Source organism: Trachinotus anak, unplaced genomic scaffold (assembly GCF_046630095.1).
Source record: "Trachinotus anak isolate AG129_WGS33_773 ecotype Australia unplaced genomic scaffold, CSIRO_AGI_Tana_v1 ptg000008l, whole genome shotgun sequence".
NCBI classification, from domain to species: Eukaryota; Metazoa; Chordata; class Actinopteri; order Carangiformes; family Carangidae; genus Trachinotus; species Trachinotus anak.
In genome coordinates this window covers 29,525,032-29,551,496 of record NW_027273859.1, presented here as the reverse complement: position 1 = coordinate 29,551,496, position 26,465 = coordinate 29,525,032, and the positions used below count along the sequence as shown (strand labels likewise).

The following is a 26,465-nucleotide window of genomic DNA, read 5'->3' as shown; positions in this document are numbered from 1 at the left end:
AGTAAACAAAACCTCAAGTTTCATGACTTTGTTCAAATTCCCAAAAACCTGTACAGAGTCTGGTTAGCGGCTGATCACCTACGTGGGTCGAGTTCTGCTGTATTTCTAAACTCCAAACTACAGCTGAAGGGAGCATTGAAAACTAGATATTGATGTGGTCAGTGAAGATTATTATTCATAAATAAGAATAAAATGGAGGGTTGGTTTTGACGGATTATGTGGTGCATTTAGAGGTGCTTGGTTGTGAATAACAAAATTTGGTATTTTATTTTATAGAATGAGGACAGTGGCAGCAGTTCTTCAGTACATACAGTATTCTTTATTGAATGAAGCAAAATAATGAAGAGAATTTCAATCCCCTATTATGAAAATAAATAAACCATTTTCTTTGTCTCACAGAAGCCCAGAACACTACCTGCAGCTGATTTCACCTTCTGCTGTCGTTTATTTTTTCTGCTTCAAACCAGGAGATTTTTTCTTTGTTTTCCTGCTGACAGAGTTCATTCAGCTGCTCGACACCAAAAACAATAAAAACATGAGACGCTCAGATCCAGTTTGGCACGGGGGGGGGTAAATGCTCGCCAGAGAGAGAAGACGAGAGAGAGAGAGAGAGAAGCTGAGGGGTTAAATCATCATCATTATCAGCAGTGCGTTTGGTTGAGTTCATGTAGGGACACCTGATAACCATCCTCCACCCAAGCATCCCTTCAAAATAAAAGACAGATAAAATTAAATCTCTGTGTGCGATTTAAGCGTTTCCGTGGTGACTAATTACAAACTTTCCTTAACAAGCAAACACACCTGCTGAAAGGCAAGAAAACCTCCATCTGCTGTAGTGATACAATCCTCAAATATTACACTCTCACTTTTCCCAGCTAGCTGCACTCCCATTGGTTTTCAATGAGGAGTGCTAACGATGCTAACGAGACATTTAAGAAAGAAAAAAAGCACTAAAAATAAAATGTTTCCTGCAACTTTTCAGGTGAAGCGAAGATCATTTTCGGGTTGTAATGAGAAGTGATCTGAGTGTGAGGGAGGAGTGACGAGGAAGATGAGGATGAAGATGAGAAAAAGGAAGGAGGAGGAGTAACTGTTTTGTGAACCGTCTGCTCTGTAATAACTGCTGACCAGCTGGAGGAGTGTGTGTCTGTGTGGACGGAGGAAGGCGTGTGTTGAGAGTTCAAAGGTCATGAAAGTTCAGTTTCAGGCTCAACTCCACTATAAACTTGTGTGTTGCCCCTAAAAGTTGCCCCATGTCTGAACTCTTCAAGTTGCAACTTCTAGATCAACCAGCTGAAACGTTTCTGCAGCACACTGAAAGGTGGCAGCATCTGATCTGAAAGTGCCAGACTTCATTCAAAAATGTACAAATTTTAGACTAGATTTTATTCAAGTGGAGTTTCATTTCAGCTGCTTGTGTTTAGACCTGTGGTTCTCAAACCTCTTCTGTCATGAGCCCTTCTGTCACGGCTCAGAAACCAAAAACAAATGCATGTCCATATATGCACATAGATCAATCAATTTTTTATCAATCAATAACAAATGTGCAAATGAAATGGAAGTTAAACTGCTCAAACGACCTGTTTTCACACTCAAAAGACACAAGATGAGCTTCATCACGTCGGATTGACTGATATTTCTCCTCAGTTACCAAACTTATTTACTCTTCCTTTAGGAGTCACGTTCCCTCCACTGAACACTGAACATGTCGGAGCTTTGGCCTCTTCTGTTGAATAAGAGTTTTTGTATTTTTCAATGTGAAACTTTCAATAACAGTCAAACAGAGCTCAGGTCTGGTTCTGAAGAAACAACAAACTGAGACTGAATCTTGTGTCCTGAATCCTGAAACACGTTGAGGGAACTTGTTGCTCAGAAAGTTGCGTTGCTGTGTTTCCTGTGGTAGAGCTGAGCCTGAAGCTGCTGCTGCTGTAGATGATGTCTGTACTGCTGATGCAGTGTACTCTGAACTGTACACGGCTCAACACACGTGTACTGCAGTAGTTCAGTATCAGTACACTGTGTTATACTACACACTGACAGCATGAAGTACACACTGAGGGGCCGTCACCTTCAAAAAACAATCTGGTGTGAACCAAATAACTTCAATGAATCTCGTCCTGAACTGTGCACAGCTGAACATGTGACTGTGACATGTGACTGTGACATGTGACTCCATGTTGATCAACATGCTGCTGTATTTATCCATCAGTTCAAATCCACAGTGTTTCCTCACCTGCTGGTTTCATCAGTTTAATGTGAACAAACAACAACAGACTTGCTCCTTCAGTCGGATCAGTCGTCGGGTAAAAGCTTCTCCCGTCTCCTGTTCTTCTCTGGTGTCACGAAGCTGAACATCTGTACAGTATCTGACTGTTCTCTACAGAAGCTTCACATCTGTTTATACAGATGTTGATGAACTGAGTGGAAAACATCTGGCAGATGAACTGATAATAAAAATGATATTAAAACACTGTTGATTGTTTCAATATGAAGTGACGGCCCTGACACACTGTGTACTCACACTGACAGTACAAGTACACAGAAAACTGCGTACTACTGTGTAAACTGAAGAAGCACAAGGTGGTATTATTAGTAGTTTGGATACACTGTGTACTGTGTAGTATGCAGTACTCAGTAGTACTTCTTACTACATGGTGTCGTGTAGTATTTCCTCAGTAGTACAGAGTAAAGTGTGCAGTATTACAGAGTGTGTGTGTGTGTGTGTGTGTGTGTGTGTGTGTGTGTGTGTGTGTGTGTGTGTGTGTGCTGCAGTCTTGAGTGTGAAACTGAATCCAGGGGGGTGGGGTCAGGGGTGAGACAGGTGAGGGTTTCTTCCACATGTTGCAGGTCACAGGTTTACTGCTGATCTTTGAACGCGTCCAGGTCGAAGGCGTTGTCCAGGAAACGGCGCAGCTCCATCAGGTGAGTGTTCTTGTTTCCTGTGGCCGGGGCGGCTGCCGGCTCTCTACCAGCGTACCTGAGACACACACACACACACACACACACAGGTCAGGCTGATCTCACCTGTCCCTGACTGATCACACACTGACACAAACTGATGAAGGTCATTACCAGACAGGTTTGGCTCTCTGGGTGGTGGTCCTGATGCGAGGCTTCACGTAGTCATAGTAACCCTGGTTCTTGTGCTCCTCCTGACACCAGACCAGGTCGGCGTTGGCAAAACGCTCCGACTCCGCCTTCACCTGGTCAAACGGGAACGGAGACAACTGTGGAGAGAGAGATGAGTGCGGTGAGTGTTTAATGCGGTGCCTCGTTACCACGTTGTCATTATGTTTGTTGTCGTCTCCTCCTTCTTCTCTGTTCTGCTGTGTTTATTTGGACTTTATCAAAGCCTCCCAACATTAAACATTCATGAGTAAACACAGAAAAACTTAATTCGTTCTTATTTTTGAGCCTTGAACAGTCGCAGTCTTCCTCAGGGTCTCATCACGCCCACAGTGACCAAACGCTTCGCCTCCGGGCTGACAGATGTTTGTTGTGTCTCTCAGATCAGGCTGATGACTGCGTGTCCTTGAACGTGACTCTGTGCTGTTTGTATTTTGCTGTGTGTCTGTGTTTGTGTACCTGCTCTATGCGAGCGATGGCCACGCTCCCGTCCATCCCCCTGTTCTTCCTCTCTTTGGTCAGCTCGTAGTAAACCTTCCCTGTGCAGAAGATCAACCTCTTCACCTCCTCCGGACGCTCGGCTGCAGAGCCGGCCTCTGGGATCAACCTCTGGAAGTGAGTTCCTGCAGAGCAGAGGAGAGAGGAGCCGCTGAGGGTCAGACTTTACACTAAAAACAACAAATACTGACCACCACCACCACCAACAACAACAACAACAACAACAACAAGGTTACCAGGGTTCATCTCGTCAAAGCTGGACCTGGCCTCTGGGTGACGCAGCAGAGATTTGGGAGTGAAGATGATGAGCTGCAGGTTAGAGAAACAATCAGTGATGATCACATCTGTTCTATTTTATAATCATCATGAATGTGATGTTGTTTTCAGCTGAGTGAAGGAGAAACAGCAGGTGAACTGATCCCTACAGTGGACGTCTGTTCTCTACCTGCTGCTGCTCATCACAAACACTGAGACGTGACAAAGACAAAGCTCTGCAGGTGCTGCAGCGTTTTTATTGTTTGTCAACCAACACAAAATGTTTCAATCATGTTTTAACAAAAGGATGAGACTCGATCCCGAGCTCCAGCTCTGTTCAGTACCTGTCAGTTTATTTAACTCTGTTTTTATTGCCTCCTGTTTTCAGTGTTTTGAGCTGACTTTGTTAATAAAGTTCTGCTCTGTTTCTCTTCATATTCATCTATTTAGAAAAGACAGAAAAATCCTGTCAGCTCTTTATTACTGTGCAAAATAATACACTTCCTCAGGTGTTTGTTTAGATGTTTACATTATTTATCTTATTTTATTATTTGAAATTATCTGTCTCTGTTTTTTCCTGTTTTCCTGAGTTTATAATGACAATAAAGACTCAGCTGGTCAACGACCTGAAACCTGCTGCTGACACAGTTTCTTATCAGAGATGTGTTGAAAAAGTCTGTGTCCTATCAGCTCTGTGTGTGTGTCTTACAGGCTTCCTGAAGGGCAGGAGGATCTGTCGTCTGAGAACATGGAAGTAGTTTGCAGGAGAAGAACAGTTCACCACGATCCAGTTACAGTCGTACAGCTGACGCACAGCGAAGTCGTCTGTGATGTTCTGAGAGACAGAGGACGAGACGTGGTCAGATCAGTGGCTCTTTGTCTGACGTTCAAATATTTTACAGCACAGATGCAGAAATGTGCAGGAAACAAGTGGTTTGTGTGTGAGGAGAGTAACTGGACCAGAAGAACCTCTGATCCGCTGCAGAACTGTTCATGCAGTTCAAACTGATTTCTAAGTGTTGGGTTGTTTCCGACACACAGACGTCATGTACCTGTGATCACATGACCCTTGATGATCATCGTTTCAACTCATTTTAACTTTACAATGTCAAAACAACACAGGTTCACCCAGGATCAATAAAAATCAAATGATCAGAATTAACGGGATTATTTCAGCCTGATAACAGCTGCTCTGATCTGGTGTGTGTGTGTGTGTGTGTGTGTGTGTGTGTGTGTGTGTGTGTGTGTGTGTGTGTGTCTTACAGGCATGACATCTGGGTCGTCGTTGCACATCTGGAGGAATCTCTCTGGACGAGCTGAAGAATGTTCTGGACCCTGAAAACAGAGTCAGAGTCAGTTCACATCGTCTCTTTTCCAAACTGATCTTCACAGTGAATCAGTGGATGAAGCTTGGACGATGTGAGACTAACACACATAGCAGATGATTCTTAAGTCATGTGACAGATGAAATTAACTGTGAGTCGCTGGAGTTCAGGTCAGGAAGGTGAAAGTGATTAGGTGGTTATGGCAAATGGACTTCATTTGTTTTTTTTCAGAGGTTTTAGCCACAAAAAGTTTTTAAAGTCGCTGTTTGGACGATGACTGACGACCTGAGTGAAGCAGATCACAGCAGGAAACAACAAAGACAACAACTTCAACCTGCTGAGCTGCTCACCTGCTAGTGAAGGCTCAGGGTGAGATGGAGGAGGAGGAGCCAGTATCACAGCTAACCAGAGGTGAAGATTCACCTGGTTCAACACCGTCACTAAAACCTTCATTTCTCAGCCTCTGAAATAAGAACCACCTGAAACCTTTAACCTTTGGCTCTGATTGTAAATCATTGTCTTCAACCTAATGTTCATCAACATTTAAAAAAAATTATTATACATTAAAAAAACCATTTCAAAGTCAATGATTTACAATAACAGTCAAAGGTTTAAGGTCTCAGGTGGTTTTTATTTCATGTTTCTGATCCAGAGGCTGAGAAATGAGGGTTTTCAGAGGAGGAGATGGTTTTAGACTCAGGTCTGAAGGGGTTAATGTATGTGTGTGTGTGTGTGTGTGTGTGTGTGTGTGTGTGTGTGTGTGTGTGTGTGTGTGTGTGTGTGTGTGTTCCTCACCATGCCCTCCATGCCATGTGGCAGCAGCAGCACGATGCCGTTCTGTCTGACCCACTTGGCCTGACCGGGGCAGATGAACTGGTCGATGATGCACTGAGCCGTGTTGTGGAAGTCTCCAAACTGAGCCTCCCACAGGATCAGAGCGTTGGGACTCGCCATCGCAAAACCCAACTCGAAACCTGGACACAGGGAGGACCGTGACAAATCCACAGAGAGACACACACCAAATGATTTTACACTGAGGCCACAGACATGGAGCTGAGCCGCAGACAGAACGAGGACTGACCCAGGACTCCGTACTCGGACAGCGAGCTGTTGCAGACGGTGTACGGTGCCTGGTCAGGAGAGAGGTGGTTCATGGGAATACAGATCCTCTTGTCCACGTTCTGGTCATGGAGGACGTGGTGACGGTGGCTGAAAGGAGACAAACAGCGTCAGTCTGCAGGACTCAGACATGTTATTGATTGATTCAGTCTCAGCTCCTGAACAGAGACCGGATCCAGGTTCAGGAGTGACCTCCACGTGAGGGGAGAACCCAGAACCAGAGACAGCTCCTCCATCTGTTCACCTGAATGTCCCTCGCTCTACATCCTGTCCCGACAGTCTGATGTGGATTCCCTCTTTCAGCAGGGATCCGAAGGCCATGTACTCCCCCAGAGCCCAGTCCACCGTCCGGTTACGAACCATCTCAGCTCGGCCCTTCAGGATCCGACTCAGACCTGAAACGGCAAAATTCAGCCACATTCAGAACCCGAACAGAGTCAGGACACAGCTTCAGTCTCTCATTCAGACTGTGTCAGACCTCCGTGGATGGTGAAGTCCTCCACGGGGACCGACGAGGCCACCTGTCCAATGTGGTTCAGGTTTTCTTCGGTCAGACCGGTGGAGGGGCAGCTCATGGACTTTGGCTGTCCGTCCAGAGTGAAGAAACCTGAGGACAACAACAGACCAACACGTCAACCATCTCACAGAGAACCAGGAGAACCATAAGTCCACGGTTCGATTCCCGGCCGGGGGACAGAGACCAGATCCTGACCCAGACCTGAGACCTCAAACCTCTGTGATGAGGAAACCTGTCCTGATGCAGATTTATTAAAACCAATTACTGAGGATCTGGATGTTGCTCATCCGGCCTCAGACACTGTTCTGATCTGGTCTACGTATCTGATCCTGGTTTTTCTCACCGGGCCAGGGGGAGTCCAGCCAGTGCTTGATGTGGAGGATTTTCTCGTCTTTGGAGCGAGCGTGCGCCTCCTCGCAGATCTTATCGTACTTGGCGATCTCCTCCTACAAACAGAGACACAGACTGAGGATCCAACAGCTGTGCTGCAGATGTTCAACACAAATACAGAAGATATTGTCAGTCTCCCTGAGACCAGAGACTGGATCTGGATCAGGGTCAGGAGGACCTGGAATGTTCCAGGGTGTTTCTTCTTCAGGGTTTGTTACTGTGAGGTGCAGTAGAAGCAGCTGTTGACGAGCTGTGTGTGTGTGTGTGTGTGTGTGTGTGTGTGTGGTTCCATGCGTCACCTCGTACTCCTGCCGGCTCACTGCTCCCTCTGCGATCAGTTTCTCAGCGTATTTCTGCAGAACAGGTTTCTGCTTCTTGATCTGTTTGTACATCAGCGGCTGAGTGAACATCGGCTCGTCCATCTCGTTGTGACCCATCCGCCGGTAACACACCTGCACGTACACACACACACACACACACACACACACGCACACACACACAGGTAAATGTGCTGATTTCCATGCTCAGTTTTGATGAAAGCAGACGGGACAGGACGTGCACTGACCAGGTCGACCACCACGTCCTTGTGGAACGTGGCCCTCCACTCAGCAGCCACCTTGCAGACGTAGATGACGGCCTCGGGGTCGTCAGCGTTGACGTGGAAGATGGGAGCGTTGACGACTCGAGCCACGTCTGTGGGATACGGAGACGACCGAGCCATACGAGGGTCTGTGGTAAAACCGATCTGGAGATGTCACAGCAACACGTCAGGGCTCAGTCGCTCAGGTGCTCATCTGACTGTCTGACATTTTGTGTTTTCAGTGTGTGTCTCTGTGTGTGTGTGTGTCTGTGTTACCTGGTTGTTGACGACGACGTGCACAGTGCCGTGTGTGGTGTAGGACGGCAGGTCAGACAGGTGGAAAGTTTCATAGACGATACCCTGACCTGCAAACGCTGCGTCTCCATGGAGCAGGATGGACATCACCTACACACACACACACACACACAAGTCAGAAGTGTAAGCACTGCTGTAGCACAAAGGTCATCGACCTTGAATGTCTGCTTGCATGTATTTTATCGGTCAGTGCTGTGACCTGAGCATAAATAAAGATGTAAAAACGATCAGGTTTTTTTTGCTCCCTCATCTGTTGGACTCAGTGAAAACTGTTTCCTGTGTAAAGAGCAGCTGGTTGTCTGGTTCAGCTCACCCTGTTCCCGTCGTTGTCTCCGCAGTAGAACTGCTCGGCCTTGGTCTTCCCCTGGACCACAGGGTCCACGGCCTCCAGGTGAGAGGGGTTGGCCACCAGAGACAGGGTGATGTTCCTGTCGGTCACACGGTTGATACGACGGTGGTACATCCCCAGGTGGTACTTGACATCTCCAGAGCCCTGAGGAGGGAAACATTAGAGCGGTTCACTGACCCTCTGGTGACCTGCTCAGGTTTAAAGTGATAGTCCTTCACAGTTTCATTCATCCGGTCAAATCTGACAACAACAGATGAGTCTTGTATGTTTATAACATCTGTGATTGTGTGGGCAAAAGAGGATTCATTTATGTCACTACTGGGTTGTTAGATGATTTTTATCTGTAGCTATGTGATGAATTACTTTGTCTTAAATTAACTAAACACACACACACTGTATGTGTTTGTCCTGGATCAGTGCGTCCTCAGATCTGTTATTATCTATTATCTCTATATTACATTAAAAGGTGATGTCACAAGTTTCCTGCAGCTGAACGTGGTTTCTTGTCAGGAGCAAGTGGAGGTGATTGTCGCAGCTACATCTTCAGAGCAGACTGGAGGCTACAGTGAGTCGCTATCAGAAAGTGAGGAGACAGATTGGAGCTAGCTGTTAGCATGCTAACTTCAGTAGAAGAGAAGAAGTGACAGAGTTAACACAAGTGTTTGTTTCCACCTCTGGAAACAGATGTTGGAGAGTGAAGACTGAAGTTTGTTTCTTTTAGGTAAGTAAACAGCTGCTAATGCTAACATTAGCAGTATAACAATAGCATCACTTACAAATGGCTCCTTTACAATAACATGTAGCATGATTTCAGGCCTGTTGTTGGCTCCTGCAACAGCACATAAAATAACAGCAGTGATGTTGATTAGAGCAGTTAATCACCTCGTCAGCAGCTTCCAGTTTGGAGTCAAACTGACAGAAAATCTGTTCCAGCTCTTTACGGATCACGTTGGCCAAAACGTTCAGGCGACCCCTGGGACACAGAGAGAGGTGGTGAGTGGACACACAAACCTGTGTGTGTGTTTGTGTGTCTGCATGTGTAAATGTGTGTGTTACCTGTGAGGCATCCCCATGATGACGTTCTCCACTCCGTTCTCAGAGGATTTATCGATGATGGTTTTCAAAGCCGGGATCAGAGACTCACATCCCTCCAGACCAAAACGCTTCTCTGCAGACCACTTCTTCTGCAGGAACTCCTCAAACCTGAGCGCGCACACACACACACACACGCACGCACGCACGCACGCACGCACGCACGCACGCACGCACGCACGCACGCACGCACGCACGCACACCCCATGTTACAACAGCAAACTTTCCACCATAGATACAGAGTTTGGCAGAGAAGCAAACATGTACTTCATCATGCACAGTGTCTGGCAGTGTGTTGTAAAGTCTAGTGCTTGTGTTGTTGTGTTGCTGTGTTGCTGTGTTGTGTACCTGGTGGAGCGGACCATACGGGCCAGCAGCGTCCTCTTCTCCTCCAGAGTGAACTGCATCACTCCTGGAGTCTCAAACTTCTGTCTGATCCACTGACACTGCTCCAGGTCGTTGATGAACATGAACTCCACCCCGATGTGTTGACAGTACGCCATCTGATCACACAACACAACACAACACAACACAACACAACACAACACAACACAACAGTGTTAGCAGCCTGAGCATCGTGTTTTCTGACCAAACAGGAAAACACAAAGACGACATCAACAACAAAACATCAGAATCATAAAAACAACTTCTTCCTCCCAAACACCAAAGACTGACACAAGGGGACCCCCAACACTTCATTATAACAGACACTCTGACACCAACAAGTAATCAAACCAGCTGCTGCCGTGTTTGTACATTAGTTTGTGGTTGAGCATCAAATAACCGAGTCTGTCTTCAAACAAGATGAAAAACAAGACGTGTAAAACCATCATAAAAGATTCGACGTCCACGCCAGACAAGGAGCGGTTACCTCCAGACGGCGGATGATCTCCTTCAGTGGTAGGGCGCTCTCTGAACCTCCGATGAAGGTGGTGGTGGGCAGGCGGAACACCTTGTCCAGGTCAGAGTCATCCAGACCGTAGAAGCCTACACATCCCATGATGCACCATGGGACAGGAGGGGAGGAGGAGGGAGTGGGGGAGGGGATTTTCAGGAGGAAAAAAAAAAGAGGGAAGGAGGTGAGGACAGGTTGAAAGATGGAGGGAGTGGAAGCCAGAAAGACGCACAGACACACAAACAGGCCACAGACAAATGGAAACATGCAGATGTGTTAGTCATGAATGAAAATGCATCATCAACACAACATGGAGAAAATGTGCATTTGTTGAAAGCACAGACACATTGGACATGCAGAGAGGAGCAGGTGAGCGGAGGAGGAGGAGACAGGAGCAGCAGGTAGGGGAGGTTTAGTGATGGAGACAGTTTGTGGAGCAGTTGTGGTGAGGACAGAGTGAGGATCAGTCGTGGGTCCAAAACAAATGAGAGATAAAAATAAAAGTAGAGACATTGTTAGTGTCATTAATTTGAGCCAAACAGCAGATTCACACAGATTCATTCATTCTACAGATCCTCAACATGTGAGTGCAGCACAGAAACACAGGTCAGAGACTAACTCACTGTTGGTTTGAGAAGAAAACTAGAAAACCTCAGACTGATGCTTTAACAGTGACACTGAGCTCACACTGAAGTGTTCACAACATCAAACTGAAACTTTAATCTCTGAAGACCAGTGTCCATCAGACATGTGCTATTTGATAATCAGGTGAGTGACAGGCAGAGAGGGCGTGAACCTCCAGGATGGAAGGTGTGTGTCATTTTGTTCTGGCCTGTTCGATGAATCCTGTTAATGTTTGTAAAAATTTTACATACGAAAAAAATCATCATCTTAACACAAACACAATCTATAGTGTCGAAAATAATTCCAACCCATGTTAGCAGAGAGAAAACAGGGTCACACCAAAAGCATAAAAGCGACTAATCTGTAAGAAGATGAGTATAATCCAGCACGAAGCTGCCGACAGTGTGAAGATAATCATTAACTCTCTAACCTCCTCCTCACTGACAGTTTGACTCTAGTCTCTGTAAAATGTTACAACTGCGTCACAGCGGCGCGACCACGCTCAACGGCTCATTTAGATCCGTTTCCTGGGCAACAAAGACTCCAACAGGTGGATCATTCATGGCCCAACTTATCCCAAGATTCACTGCACGCCGGTAACGAACGCAAACACCACCGACAGAAAGCCTGAGGATCACACTGTCACATGTAAGTAACGGTTCAACTGTTAAAATCAAGGGGCTTGGGGCGCCTCGGTGGCTCACCTGGTAGAGCGCATACCATTAAGGCTTAGTCCTACCTGCAGCAGCCCTGGGTTCAAATCCGACCCGCGGCCCTTTGCTGCATGTCCCTCTCTCTCCCTGACTTTCCTGTCACTCTCTCACTGACCTATCCAATAAAGGCACTAAAAAGGCCAAAAAAAAACTTTAAAAGCTGCTCTGTTCACTGGAAATAAACTGGAGCTGCTCTGAGCAGTGTTGTGTTGTGCTTTTGGTGTGAAGGAGTAATTAGTTAAGATTTCAAACTCAAACTTGTGCAGCCTCATGAGAAACGATGTGACAGAAGGTTAAAGTCTCAGGTCAGGTGGATGAACACTGGTCTTCGGGGTAACAGGTCGTTTTAATGATCCAATGATCAGCTTTCATCTCGAGTCAGCACATCAGAGAGGAGGTGATCATGTTTCCAGGCAACAGCAGGTTTGTATGAAACTATAACAACAACCTGAGGCAGCTTCTCTGATCACTGCTGCACAAACTGCTGCTGGTTGTTCACAAACATCACAACTCCACTAAACTTACATGATGTTTTTTTGCAATTTCAGCAGCAGAACTTAGATTTAGTAGAATAAATTTCTACATCTAAAGATTATTGATCAGTTTTCAGTTTGTCCCGACTGTTGTAAAGATTCTGTTGCATCAACAGTTAGAGTGTCAGTGTCAGTGGATTAACAGACACCTACAGCATCAAACCGTCAAATCTTGTTTTCAACACGAGAGAAGACAGAAAAGGACGAGACCAGAGCTGGAGGCCGATAGTTTCTGGACTGTGATGATGAGTCTGGATTAAACTGATTCTGGTCTCATGAGTGTTGAGGAGCGAGTCTGGACGGCAGCAGGGTGGAGGACCACGGAGCTCCAGCACCAGAGCAGAGAAGACACAACAAGTGACCCTGAAATACTGGTGTGGTGTGTCCTGCACTGGTGTGTCTTAAACAAAGGGCTTACACTACTGCTGAGCCTCCTCCATCACTCTGTGTGTGTGTGTGAGTGTGTGTGTGTGCGTGGAATCTGACTCAGATATTTAAGAGCTGAGATCTATCACTCAGTCGTCTGCAGGAAGTGGAAATACGACATTATTTACATCAATTTGTCATTAAAGCAAATTAGCTCATTTTTTTAGCACATTATTATTATTATTATTGCAGCTCTTTTTCCTGCACAGTTGTTTCTTAATAGTTAATCATTAAGCTGCTGCTGGTGTTTGGGTTCTCTTTCTGTTTTGGATCAGGTCTAATCGTCCTCGGGTCTGTGGGGGTCCGGGTCCCCCTCAGATCAGTTCTGCTTCATACAAACATGTTTGTTATTTAGCCTGATTGATATAAATGAAGTGAACAAATTTATCTGTGATCGTTTTGGCTCAGTTTAGATTATTAATGATGATAATGATGATAATTTAGTGATGATGGAGATGCAGATTAGATAAAGGAAACTGCAGATAAATCAGTAACAGTGAGTTTTCTTACCAACACACTCACTCTGCCTGAACAATGTGATGTAAATAAATCAGTGCTGGAAACACGTGAAGATGTTACACTGCAGTTTAACATCTTCCCTGAGACACAGCTCAACACAGCTGACGTCAGACTGATCCTCAAACCTGCTGCCACCAAGACACAGCCTCTACATTAATGAGGTCTCTGATGATCGGTCGACCTCTGCTGACCCCTGTGTATCAGCACTGGTCTCCTGGAGGACGTCAAGTGTCTAGGAGCTGAGAGGATTTCCAGCTTTTTTTAAGTTAAAATAAACAGGCTCCAGATCAGTGCAGAGAGCAGCGATGGGTTCATGACAGCAGCGATGGATGAGTGGGAACATGAGTGACATGGTGGAGGGTTATGAGCATTTAATTGGTTATTTTGCAACTTCAGACTGATTATGGGACAGTTAGAGGAGGAGATGTTAGGGAGGAGAGACAGTGATGAGAGAAAGTAGAAGGATGTGTTTTGTATGTGTTTATGTGACGACAGTGACGCTGGGAAAATACACTGAAAATCAATCACCTTAAAAAGACTTCAGACCTTGAGTCCTTAAATCCAACAACACAACCACCTTAAAGTTTCTATAACACTCGGGGAGCAAACTGCCAATCACAGGCTGAGCTGGGCAAACTGACAGCTGATCCAACCAATCAGAAAGCTGAGACAGGTTATATAAAACTTCTCTGAAAAACTGCATCCAGAGCAGAAACACATGAGGGACAAAAGCCAGCCAATCAAAGAGCAGAGTTTCTCGACAGACAGCAGGCGGACTGATCACCGTCCTCGCCGCCTCCTCCTCCTCCTGCTGTCAGAGGGGAGGCGGTGAGGGAGGAAAATAAAACGCGGCGCAGCCACAAACAGCTCCACAGGCACAAACAGGTCTGTGATGTTTACCGCTCCGTCTGCAGCCGACACTAAACTGAGAGTGGCAGTCTGACTCTGAAACACACAGTCACAACACTTTATGTAACACACGTCACACAAGGACAGACTCACTGCTGCCTCTCAACACACACAACATCTTTAGAGCACAACACCAGCTGTCCTCTAGCTCCACCTTCAGAACAAACAGCGAGATCAGAGAAATTCACTGTTTTCCTCCATACATCTGTTTATCTCCTGGTGTGTAATGAACGTTACAGATCATTAGTGCTGTTCTACTGAAACCTTCTCTGTACAAAACTCTATCAACACTCATTGATCACTTTATTAGGAACACCACACTGACACTGGGAAGCTCCTCAGTTCTTCATGTCTCTGAGACTCTGCTGTGTCACATTCATGCTGCCAGTCTCTGGTTCTACTGGATCCAGGTCTGGAGACTGAACTGAATCTGGATCTGCTGGATTTTATGCTTTAAACTGCTGCTTCATGATTGGCTGATTGAATAATCCACCCATCCATTTTCTTCTGCTTATCCAAGGTCAGGTCGCGGTGGCAGCAGGTAAAGCAAAGTAGAGCAGACGTCCTTCCCCTCAGGAACATTTCTCAGCTCCTCCTGGGGGATCCTGGAGTGTTCCCGGGGCAGATCAGATATATCATCTCTGCAGGGTGTTCTGCATCTACCCCGAGGCCTCCTGCCAGGGGGATGTGCCTGGAAAACTTCCAACGGGAGATGCTCAGGAGACATCCTGACCGGATCATCGAACAGGAAGTAGCAGCGGCTCTGCTCTGAGCTCCCTCTGAACTAATTAAGTAACGTGGATAAGGAGGTGCACAGATGTTCCTAACAAAGTGCTCTCTGAGTGTGTGTGTATATATTTATTTATTCACAGAAGTATTTATGTGTGGTTTCAATTGTCCAGTTTTTTAAACTGTTTCTATTCATCAAACACAATAATGTCAGATACTAAACACTGGTTGATCACAGTCCGTCAGCTGTCTGGACGCTGCCACAGTGCTCGTTATAAAACCAGCAGCTGATGCACAGAAGTCTCCTCAGCTGCATGTTAGTACTACTGCGTCCTGCAGGCAGACAGGGAGGGGCCACAACTGCTGAAAGCCCCAAAACATGGGAGCAGAGCAGAAAACAGAGGAAGAGCTGAGATAAGAGATCAAAACAAAGATGGAGAGAGAGAGAGGGAGAGAGACAGAGAGGGGGAGGGGGAGGGGGAGAGAGGGAGAGGGAGAGGGAGGGGGAGAGAGAGAGGGAGAGGGAGGGGGAGAGAGAGAGACGGAGAGAGAGACAGAGAGAGAGGGGGAGGGGGAGAGAGAGAGAGAGAGAGAGAGAGAGAGAGAGAGAGAGAGAGAGAGAGAGAGAGAGAGAGAGAGAGAGAGAGAGAGAGCTGTAGCTCAGAGCAGCTGAGCTTCAAACAGACTGAGACTGTGATAAAGAGCTAAAAACACAGGCTGTACATTTTCTCTGAGTGATGGTTTTTCATTTCCTATTTATTTCATTCAGCCATTAAAACATAACTGAAAGATGCTGCTTAGTCTGATCCAAATGAAAAATAACATTTCCCTTTATTCAATTCACCTCAAACCCCTTAAACTACAGGTAAATGACCTGTGTCCACGTGACGGACACTCGTCAGTGTGAAGGACACCAGCAGCTTCATCACTGTGATACAAACAGGAAAAGTTCAGCCGGTGTTGCAGGAGAAACATGGAGCGTCCAGCAGGTCACATGACGAGGGTTATTTTTAAATCCATGGCCACTACAGTCTACAGGTCACCTCAGGTCGTCTGTTACATCACTGATTCATTGACTGACGCTGTCCTCAGCTTCTAACATCGTCTGATTAATGTCCTCTGAGCAAAAACATCAACAACACTTTGTTTTCATGAGTCGAAACAAAAGATTGAAAACTTTGTCTAACCACACTAAAGGAGTCTTTCTCTCAAATCTGGTTCTTAAATGCGTTTAAATCCATTCTTCCTTTACCAAGATCATTATCCACCTGACAGGTGTGTATGTCCAGATTACAGACTGCTGATTACAGGTGTGCCTCAGGCTGCTCACAATAAAAGGCCACTTTAAAATGTGAAATTTATTTTGAAAAAAAAAGACATTACGTACTGACCTGTGGATTTAACATCACTTAGGCTACAGATGTGTATTTTGGGGGGAGTTCAGTGCCAGGCCAAGATGCACCTCTGCCGAAATCCTGCTGTGTAATCAGCTTCTGGATGTCACACCTGTCAGGTGGACGGATGGTCTTGGTAAACACTAACACAGTTTATCAGCAGATATCACCTAATCAGTATCACAATATCTACTGATTCTATAGATAACGTCCTCATGATACTGGCTGGATGTCACTGTTCTGTTAATATCAGAAACTGTGATGACTGAAGTGTGAGTTCATACTGAAACAACCTGCAAGAAAACTGAGCTCAACACTTCAGTCTTGTCATAAAAAGGTATTTTCTGGCACTGATAATAAATATAACAGTATTTAATATTAACAGTACTTTAAAGCTCCACGCAGTCTAAAGGTAGATGTCCATGTGTTTGTGATTATAAAGCAGGTCTAGGTTCTATATTAATACTGTGAAAGTATCAAAGCCTCAGTCCACAGAGAAATGCACACAGCCTGTATTCAGAGAATGAGCCTTAAAACCAGCCGTCAGGACACTCACAACAAAGCAGTCACTGCTCTCAGCCAAGCCTCAAACCCCACCCACCTGGACCCACCACCATCCAACCTTGCAGGATTTGATTTCTCTGAGTGTTTACCTGCTATATTTTTATTGGATCACTCAGAAAACTGTCAGCCAATCGGAAGAGAGGCTCAGATCCTCTCTTCTGATTGGCTGACTGACCTGTTGTTACTCGAGCTCGAGAGAGAAGCCTGAGAGAGGAGATGTAAAACTACACTGAGATGGTTTTTGGTTCTTAAACCACAGATAGAGATCAACACTTCAGATAAAACACAGAAGAAGTTAAAATATGGAGCTTTGATAACTTGTATATTTTTGTTAAACACTCAACCAGACTTCTTTTTGTGCCTACACTACCTTTTTTTGGCCACAGATAAAAATAATCCTCTGATGCCACCTTGCTGACTCCATGTGAAATTTCTAATCTGCTCTATCAGAGACCTCTAACAAACAGAGTGAGGTGCTATTAGCAGCTAGAGGCTAGCAGAGCTAACTACACAGACCAGGACCCACAGGAGACATTCAGAGGAGGTCAGAGCCACTGAACCAGCAGCCTGTCATTAAACAGCTGCAGACTGAAGAGACTAATAAGTACATTCATGTGTGAGTTTCCTGTGGATGCCTCCTGTGTACTGAGGTCTTAAAGGGATATTTCACTGCGGTTCAGCACCAATCCAACACACTGTTCCTGCAGGAGTAAACAACAGTCGGACACCAGGCAGCTGTTATTTTAAACTTTTTTTTAGTAGTTTCTGTTTTACTGAATCACCACCAGTTCAGATGCATCAGTGAACATGACAAGCAGCAAACAGGATCAGCTACAGTATCCCACTTCCTGTCGGAGAACTGCAGCTACCTCTTCACATCCTGAATAAACGATATGATGTGTTAACACTCTGCAGGTGCTTCTTATTTGCCTTATTTCATGTTCTCTTTCTCCACAGGTGACCCAGAAACTGATGTGCTCCACCACTTTGAGGGATACCAGAACCAGTCAAGGTGGATTTTAACCCCCAAGCTTTTAGATTTTATTTTTATTTCATCTGTGTTTACTGTTCTCCTGATTAACAGAGGAACATTTTCTGCCTCACAGTTCATCAGGATTTCTGTTTGTGATTTCTTGTGAATCTGGGTTCATATCAGGGAAACCAAAGAGTCTCCAGACTTCATTTGATTAAACATAATTAAATTATCCATTCAGTTCCATGTGAAGCTGCAAATCAATTACCATTCATCAGGCAGAAACTAAAGAGACAACACAGATGAGTTGGAGCTGAATGACAGCTGATCCAGCTGACGACACCTGAGAGTTTTTTCCTTGTATCTCTCTTCACATCTTCAGTGGAAAGGACTGAGACATGAGGAAAAAACAAGACAATTAAGACGAATGAGAAGCACCCAGAGAGTCAGTCTGCATCTCTCAAGGATCCATCTGATGCAGGGAACAAAAACACATCTGGCAAATATTCCTACAAAAGACGTTTGACAGAATAATGTATGTATTCTTATTTTTTTATGTTTATATTATCGTCTTTGTTTCTATTTTTGCTCTACTTTTAATTTCAGTATAGTAGTGGTGACCATTCTTTAACTCCTGGAACAGTTTTCATGAAGGTAAAGACACTGAAGTGAATGAAACATCTCTGGATCCTCCCTCTGTGCAGGAGCTCAGGATGTCAGAAGCAGATCCTGCAGCATCTGTTTCTCACGTCCTGGACGTCCTGTAGATGTGACCTGCAGCCTACAGCGGTGAAGATACTCTACTACAGAGGAACTACTGGCTGCACAGCATTGCGCAGTGACACACCAGCGTCGTCGTGCTTTCTCATACCTCCAACCGTGAGGATTCTCAGCCTCTCCTTGAAAATGGCCACGTCTGGGGGGGGGGGGGGTCGCCAGCAGGGGGCAGCAAAGGGAGAGATACCCGACACTGTTAGTGATCTGCCACTCATTCAAACCTGACACCCACGGCCATTTTTCACCACTGACAAAAACGACTATGGCTAAAACAAAGTGAAACACCAGCCCCGGCATCTCGACGTCGCCACCACCTTTTAATTTGTTCACAGATTCACAGAAAGAGTCAAGACTTTGGTTTGGAGAAGATTTCAATTTGGACTGAAGTGGTGGAGACAGAAGGATGCAGTTAACACCATGCTGAGGTTAAACAGTCCTCAATACAGAAGCAGCACCACAACCAACCCACGCTGAGGGTTTTCCCAGACAGGAAGCCATTCTGCACAGGTTACCCTGACGACAGCAGGGACAGGACTGAACCCTGAGCTGCAGGAACACAGAACTCAACACAGACGTCCTCTGTTTTCACTACAAACACACCAGAGTGTCTGACATCAAAAATACGTTCCACAACCTGCCCCTGCTACTCTCCAGGTCATCATATTGAGTGATGGTGACGAACGGTCAACGGTCACAGTGAAGGGCAGACGTCAGACTGTACATCAGGGTTTCTTTGACAGTCAGGTGAGGCTGGAGGCTGTTAGTGGAGCGAACAGAGCTCAGAGGAGAGGCTGTAGAGACAGACCAGCTCCTGATATATTCTCATTACAGAGACTGTAACAGATTCATCAGCATCTGATAACAACAAAAACTAAAACTCCCTCTGTCCAGAAATCTGTCAACTGTTCACAGAAAACACTCTCACTGTTGATTCAGCTTGTCTGGTTTTGCATGTTGGACTCACTGCACACTTTTATAAGAAAGAGTGTTGTAGTTGGGATTCAGAAAGATGAGTTGTGAACTGTGAACTGCTGACAGCTTCTGTTTCCATTAGAGCGACAGGCCAGAAAACAACCTGAGCTGCAGCAGGACGAATGAAACGTGTTCGAACCTTCTCCTGACCACCAACACATCATGGAGGGTTATGTGCACAGACTCTACTTGTCTCTGAAAATCAGTGGTTACATGTTGCAGTAGTTATTCAACTTTTCATCGTGACCTCAGAACAAATTCTAAATGATTCAGGCTCGTCATCACTACGACAGCTGAGACACAGAGTTGGTTCAGACTCCAAAGCAGTTTCCACACAGAAGCTCCTACTTCAGGCCTTTTGCTCCGGATCGCATCACATCATTTTACCATGTTTGTGCCTCTGTAGCTGTGGTCCAGTGTCTCTTCTCAATCCGACTGTTGTAAAGAGTTTCCTCTCGGGAGGCTCAACAACAGGAGGCTTTGTTTTTTTATTGTGCATGTAAATGCCGTTGTAACAGGTTCAGACTTCCATCTCAATCGTCTGTACAGCGATCAGCTGACAGAAACACACACAGCCAGAGGCTTCAAACGCAACGAACCAATGAGGCCACAGCTCAGAGCCGACAGGTTAGCACTGAGCTAACCACAGATTAACACTGAGCTAACAAAAGGGTTAGTACTGAGCTAACGACAGGATTAGCACTGAGCTAACGACAGGATTAGCACTGAGCTAATGATAGCGTTAGCACTGAACTAACGACATCGTTAGCATTGAACTAACCACAGATTAACACTGAGCTAACAAAAGGGTTAGTACTGAGCTAACGACAGAGTTAGCACTGAGCTAACGACAGGATTAGCACTGAGCTAATGATAGCGTTAGCACTGAACTAACCACAGGTTAGCACTGAGCTAACCACAGATTAGCACTGAGCTAACGACAGAGTTAGCACTGAGCTAACCAAAGATTAGCACTGAGCTAACAACAGGGTTAGCACTGAGCTAACGACAGAGATAGCACTGAGCTAACCACAGATTAGCACAGAGCTAACGACAGGGGTAGCACTGAGCTAACGACATCGTTAGCATTGAACTAACCACAGATTAACACTGAGCTAACAAAAGGGTTAGTACTGAGCTAACGACAGAGTTAGCACTGAGCTAACGACAGGATTAGCACTGAGCTAACGACAGGATTAGCACTGAGCTAACCACAGGGTTAGCACTCAGCTAACGACAGAGATAGCACTGAGCTAACGACAGGATTAGCACTGAGCTAACGACAGGATTAGCACTGAGCTAACGACAGGATTAGCAGTGAGCTAACCACGGGGTTAGCACTGAGCTAATGATAGAGTTAGCACTGAACTAACCACAGGTTAGCACTGAGCTAACCACAGATTAGCACTGAGCTAACGACATAGTTAGCACTGAGCTAACAACAGGATTAGCACTGACCTAACCACAGCGTTAGCACTGAGCTAACCACAGCGTTAGCACTGAGCTAACGACAGAGTTAGCACTGAGCTAACAACAGGATTAGCACTGAGCTAACAGCTCAACGGCCTTAAAGTCTCTAAAACTGCAATTCCAATTACGATAAAGAAGATTTGATGAGAAACCCATGAAGCAGCGCTCTGAGGACGCTCAGTGGGAGCTTCCAGTCCTCTGAGGGGCCTCGTTCAGGCTCTAGTTATCAGGTTTCCAAACAGTGAAGTTTAGGAAACAGTCAATGATTACGAGAAAGTCCATTCTGAAGTACAGATTCAGGGTTTAGAAGTTTCCAGAAAGACTGGAGGTTATAAATCCAGAACCTTTCTAGATCATGAAACATTACATAATTATTCCCATTAACTGAGGACTAGGTCAAGGTTAGTTTTCCAATACACAAAGTTTCAGAAATATTCATCATATATGAGAACAATCCAGAAAGTTTCTGTCTCAGATAAGGTTTCTGAAATATTCCTGTATATGAGAATGTTGAAGAAGTTTTCAAAGAGGCTTCAGCTCAAAACAAGCTCAGAGACCTTCACCGTACACGGGGAGTCGAACGATCTTCCCATGTACAGCAAGGTTTCAGTCAAGACAGAGTTTCAGAAACATTCAGAAACAAGCGCCCCCAAACAGCGGCCAGTTTCACAAGCAGCCGGACTGCGAGGCAGACCGGGTTTCTACAGGTAGCTCCTCACCCAGCTTGTCGGAGGAGGTGATTATGTCAGTGGGGACACACGAGTCCAGATCGGCGTCCATGATGCCGAGGGGGTCCAACTGGGCCACATGGTGCCCTCGGATCTACAGGGAGTGACAACAGCACAGAGCCCACCCAGGACAGGGGGAGGAGGAGGAGGACGGGGTGAACGAAATGAAGGAGAGGGTGAAGAGGAGGAGGAGGGATGAGGAAAAAACAAGATGCAATAGGGGAAAGAGTGGGAGGCGGGAGGATGTGGAGAGGTGAGTGGATGAGAAGCATCGGAGCGGAGGATTGAGAGGAAAAGAAAGAAAAGATACAGAAAAGGAGAAAAGGCAAAAAGATCAACATCGAGACAAAAACAGGAAGAGAGGAACAGCGTGAGAGCATAACAGGAGAGGAAGAAGGAAGAAAGGAAGAGATTTGACACAAAGAGGAAGGAGAGAAGAAGAGAAGAGAGGGAGGGTGGGAGGGAAAAGCAACATTAACACCACAGGCTGTGTTTGGTTTTTTTGTTCTGGCGTTCTCACCGACGTCCTGGAAGCCGGTATTCACCGGAGCATCATCAAAATTCACACAGCTGATTCCCAGAGGATCCAGCAGAGCATTATGATGCCCCATCACCTAAACACACACACACCTGGTTATCACCACACACAGAGCACGACAGCACCGACACCCAGAGGCCTTCACAGGAGCTCACCTGCTGCTGCCCACAGTCACAACACAACCCTGCAGGGTGGTTTCACAACCACTGAAGGTGCATGAAATTCAAATTGCATTTGTAATGATAATAATAATAATAATAATACTTTTCTGCTCTTTAAATGTGATTTCTGGTATTTTTTGGACTTAACTTGATAAAATATGATGAAACAAGTTTGTTTTATTGCCTCCTTGTTATCATCATTTCATTTCTGACATGACCTCCCACCGCCTGTCATTCTATCATAAACATGAACTTTGATAATGACAGAGGAGAGGACAGATGTTTTGGATTTGGTTCAGATGTGTGACCTGTGAAGACCTCTCCTCACTACATCATCAGAGTTTCTCAACCTTTTCATCAATATAACACAATTACAAATGTGTCCAGATTTCATGGATGTTTGTGGATGGAACAGTTTAGAAATATACAGAAATCATTACTTAATGACACATTAATTTTAAACTGTTACCCAAACATCAGGCGTGAAAGAATCTCTGCTTATCAGATGAGTCCTGTGCAGGTTGAGAAACTCTAAACTACACTGTATCAAACACATCTTAGTTTTATATAAATATTAGAATAAGAATCATTATAACAACAGAAACAGTAGAATTAAAATACCATAATTAAAAACCCCAGATTACCAAATAACAGTCAAATATGATAAAAGAGTTTGAATAATGAGACAGTGGCTCCACTGAGCTTCATGTTACAGGACGTTCTGGAGGAAAAGACGAGTTAAAGAGCACAACATGCTTCCATGGATAATCTATTTGGGATCTAGAAATATGGATAAAACTAAACTAAACTAAATGAAATATCTGTCAGTGTCATGACTCTGAATCTTCTGAGTGATGAAAAGAAAAGTTAAACTTTTGATTCCACTTTAATTCCAATTAACTTCACTACATTTCTTAAATTAATTATTAAATAACACCATAGATGTATATAAGCTGCTCCACTGCAACTATTTCTGCAAAATGCATCACATCAACACCCAAAAGTGCAACTACAACTACAGCTGTTGTGCAGATTAGTTGTATGTTCAGTAAAAAACACTGGAAGATACAGTCACAGGAAGATACAGATACAGTCAAACTGCTGAATTAAGACAGTGAATAAAAGGAATAATGTTATTAACAATGTGTAAACTAACCCTGACTTCTACTCTTTGCACTTCCATGGTATGGTTCACCTGTGTGTGTGTGTGTGTGTGCGTGTGTGCGCGTGTGTGTGCACCTGGTAGGCCCTGATGAGAGACTGGACGGCCAGGTGATCCTCCACCAGCTTCTCCACGTTGGGCTGAGCTCCAACCAGAGAGGAGAGCTGAGGAGCGATGAGGCTCGATGCTGCAGACAGATCCAGAGGAGACTGGTAGGCAGCACCGGGAGGAGCACCAGCGTTAGCGTTCCGGAAAAACACATCCCACGACTGGAGGAGGAGGAGGAGGAGGAGGAGGAGGTGGACAGGTTGGGGTTTGAGGTGAGGGGAGAGAGGGATGGGGGGAGACAAATGAGAACATTTTTAATAACCAAGTAAATACAATAGTAGAAGAAGAGTGTCCTGCATCCTCAGGTCTGTCACACATTACATTGATGAGCACTGCCCTGCTATCACACTGCATACAACTTTCTCTTTTTCATTTATTGTAGGGATGAAAAAAATATCAAAATTTTATCAAAATCACAATTTGGCCAAGACCAATATCCACATCAGGAGCTGCAGCTTCTAGATGAAAGTAAAAATTGTCACAACAAAAGACCATGAATGAAGTGTCGTGATGCTGCAGAGCAGCTGCAGCCTGTAAATCATTCTGCGGATGTAATGGAACGTGATTGTTTCAAATAACCATTCGCACTAAAATCATGACTCATATCTCAATATCTGTCAAAATAACCACAGTATGATTTTTTGGACATTGTTTGGTTCTAATTTATTGCATAGTGACCACTTCACCAGACCCAACCCAAGTAACCCCAACGTTTGTGAGTGAGTGAGTGAGTGAGTGAGTGAGTGATCGAGTTACTCCTGCAGTTGGCCAAACGCTGCATGGCCGGCTCAGTACTGGAGTTTCCTGATTGGCTGTTGGTCTTTTAAAAAGAATTGGTGCGAACAGTCTCTATTTTGTGTCATATCTGCATTTTAACTGGTGTCAGCTGATTCATTCTGAAAGAGCAAAGGCCACTGGGGAAACTCCAGCGCTGGACCGACCAATGGCGTATCTTCATGACTCACATGGACATTCACATTTGTGGGGCCGGCCTGCTAGAGTGGTCCAGCCAGAGAGAGAGCTGCACTTCCTGCGCTGTGCTGAGCTGATGGTTCACTCGAGGCCACTCAACATGTGCTGTACACAGGGTTTTTAAATGAGTCATCTCAGGACTCAGAGACTCATGCAGCAAATATGATAGAAACAGCAGAGCTGAGTCTCCTCTGGAGGTTCACGTTGGGTTAAACAGGGAAGGTAACAGGGCAGGAAATATTCTCCAGCTGCCTGAGAACAAGTGTATCACCACCTCTGACCTCTGTCTGGAGAGAACAGTGCTGATGTAATAACACACGGAGAGAAGAGTAAACTGTGTTCAGTCTGTCTCACCATCAGGTTTCCATCTGTGGTTATTCGGCTCATTCTGGACTCATGACTCACTCTGTTCACAAACATCTTTTTCCCAGCATGGACTCAGCTCTGGCCACAGTCAAACACATTCTGAAACACACCCCAGATTTTACTCTCTCACTGCAGTCTCCTGATGTTTCAGTCTTCAGCACACACTCACTGCACGTCTCTTCTGAAGCTGCAGCATCATCTGAATCCAAAATCTGTTTTTAACTGTGACAATATTTACACCCACATATGGGAGGTCAGTGCTGAGAGTGGAGGCAGGGAGAAGCTCAGGAGAGTCTGATCATCAGTGTTGTTACTACAGCAGTGGAGGAATCGGCCTATTGAGGGAGGAGGGGCCTGTTCATGTCCTCACATTTTACAGTTACACTAATCATCAAGGTATGTGGTCAAAATAGGTTCATGCTTTATTTTGAAGTGATTTAAATGGGTTTGATTAATCCTCCAGCCCTGTGACAGAGACATCAGACAGTTAATGTTTCTGGCTGCTGGATATCCAGTAGCTAAATTTTGAACTGTTAACTTTTCGTTACACAAAATGCTTCAGTTACTGTGCTGAGTGAAACAAAAACATTTTTTATCATATTCATTAACTTAATTCAGACACGATCAAACCCCACCCACAGTGTGGAATCTCCTCAGCCTTTTCAGGCCCTGGTGAGTAGACAGAGTGAGACCTCCTACACCTGCCGACATCTCTGAGGTTTTAATATTTTGTCGTGGAGTAAAATGAATGTCCATAATCAAAGTGAGCTGCCACCTTGAAGCAAAGACTTCCTGCTAAATCGACCTGGATGTGAAATTAAAGCCTCGTCCACAGCTGGACCGTTTCATTTCTATCACAGTATATATTTTACAAGTCTCACATTAATTAACATTCCTTAGCTACAGCTGATATTATCTACTGCTCCTGACTGTTTTCTACATCAGTCTTAGCTAATAAAAATTACCAGGTTACATAAGAGGTTTGTTAACATCAGAGGTGAACAAATCCAACCAGGAACTGGATACTAAATGAACTGAATCCTGGGAAAGGTGAACAAAAGTTCAAGCACGTCTCTGGTGTTTACATGGAAACAATATTTTCTGACTGAACCTTTACAGCGGCTCCATGTGTGTTTGTGTTGCCTTTAATCCGAACACACATTAACACTCCCGTAAACAGTGATTTTAACTATATCCTGGATTCCACAACAATCATATTTGACTTTTCATATCATCATATTCTTATGCCTATTGAACAATATTATACTATACAGTATTGGTGTGTCTGTGTGTTGTGTAATTGCCCAGTCCTGCTGTGAAGTTTCCATCTAGTTTGCTAAGCTACTAACAGCAAGGTCACACTGTC

The 26,465-nt window shown here is 45.0% G+C and overlaps 1 protein-coding gene across 3 annotated transcripts in view; it reads right to left on the bottom strand.

Annotated features, from left to right (window-relative positions):
- Positions 1–296: 296 nt before the first annotated feature.
- The window catches only part of ogdha (oxoglutarate dehydrogenase a), a 31,569-nt gene continuing 5,400 nt past the window's right edge, over positions 297–26,465 (bottom strand). Inside the window, exons 3-24 of one of the 3 annotated variants that reach the window (XM_071484095.1) lie at positions 23,731–23,922; positions 21,784–21,886; positions 18,717–18,761; positions 10,438–10,553; positions 9,915–10,069; positions 9,531–9,677; positions 9,357–9,447; positions 8,439–8,618; positions 8,087–8,215; positions 7,796–7,975; positions 7,530–7,682; positions 7,184–7,286; positions 6,802–6,930; positions 6,568–6,718; positions 6,286–6,413; positions 6,000–6,178; positions 5,143–5,214; positions 4,589–4,714; positions 3,861–3,933; positions 3,586–3,749; positions 3,073–3,227; positions 297–2,977 (exon numbers count right to left, since the gene is read on the bottom strand). In XM_071484095.1, coding sequence (XP_071340196.1) covers positions 2,857–2,977; positions 3,073–3,227; positions 3,586–3,749; positions 3,861–3,933; positions 4,589–4,714; positions 5,143–5,214; positions 6,000–6,178; positions 6,286–6,413; positions 6,568–6,718; positions 6,802–6,930; positions 7,184–7,286; positions 7,530–7,682; positions 7,796–7,975; positions 8,087–8,215; positions 8,439–8,618; positions 9,357–9,447; positions 9,531–9,677; positions 9,915–10,069; positions 10,438–10,553; positions 18,717–18,761; positions 21,784–21,886; positions 23,731–23,922 — 2,892 coding nt within the window. In that variant the 3' untranslated portion in view covers positions 297–2,856. Of the gene's footprint in view, positions 2,978–3,072; positions 3,228–3,585; positions 3,750–3,860; positions 3,934–4,588; positions 4,715–5,142; positions 5,215–5,999; positions 6,179–6,285; positions 6,414–6,567; positions 6,719–6,801; positions 6,931–7,183; positions 7,287–7,529; positions 7,683–7,795; positions 7,976–8,086; positions 8,216–8,438; positions 8,619–9,356; positions 9,448–9,530; positions 9,678–9,914; positions 10,070–10,437; positions 10,554–18,716; positions 18,762–21,783; positions 21,887–22,312; positions 22,407–23,730; positions 23,923–26,465 lie in introns of all 3 variants that reach the window. The other 2 variants (XM_071484097.1, XM_071484096.1) reach the window with 2 other exon arrangements.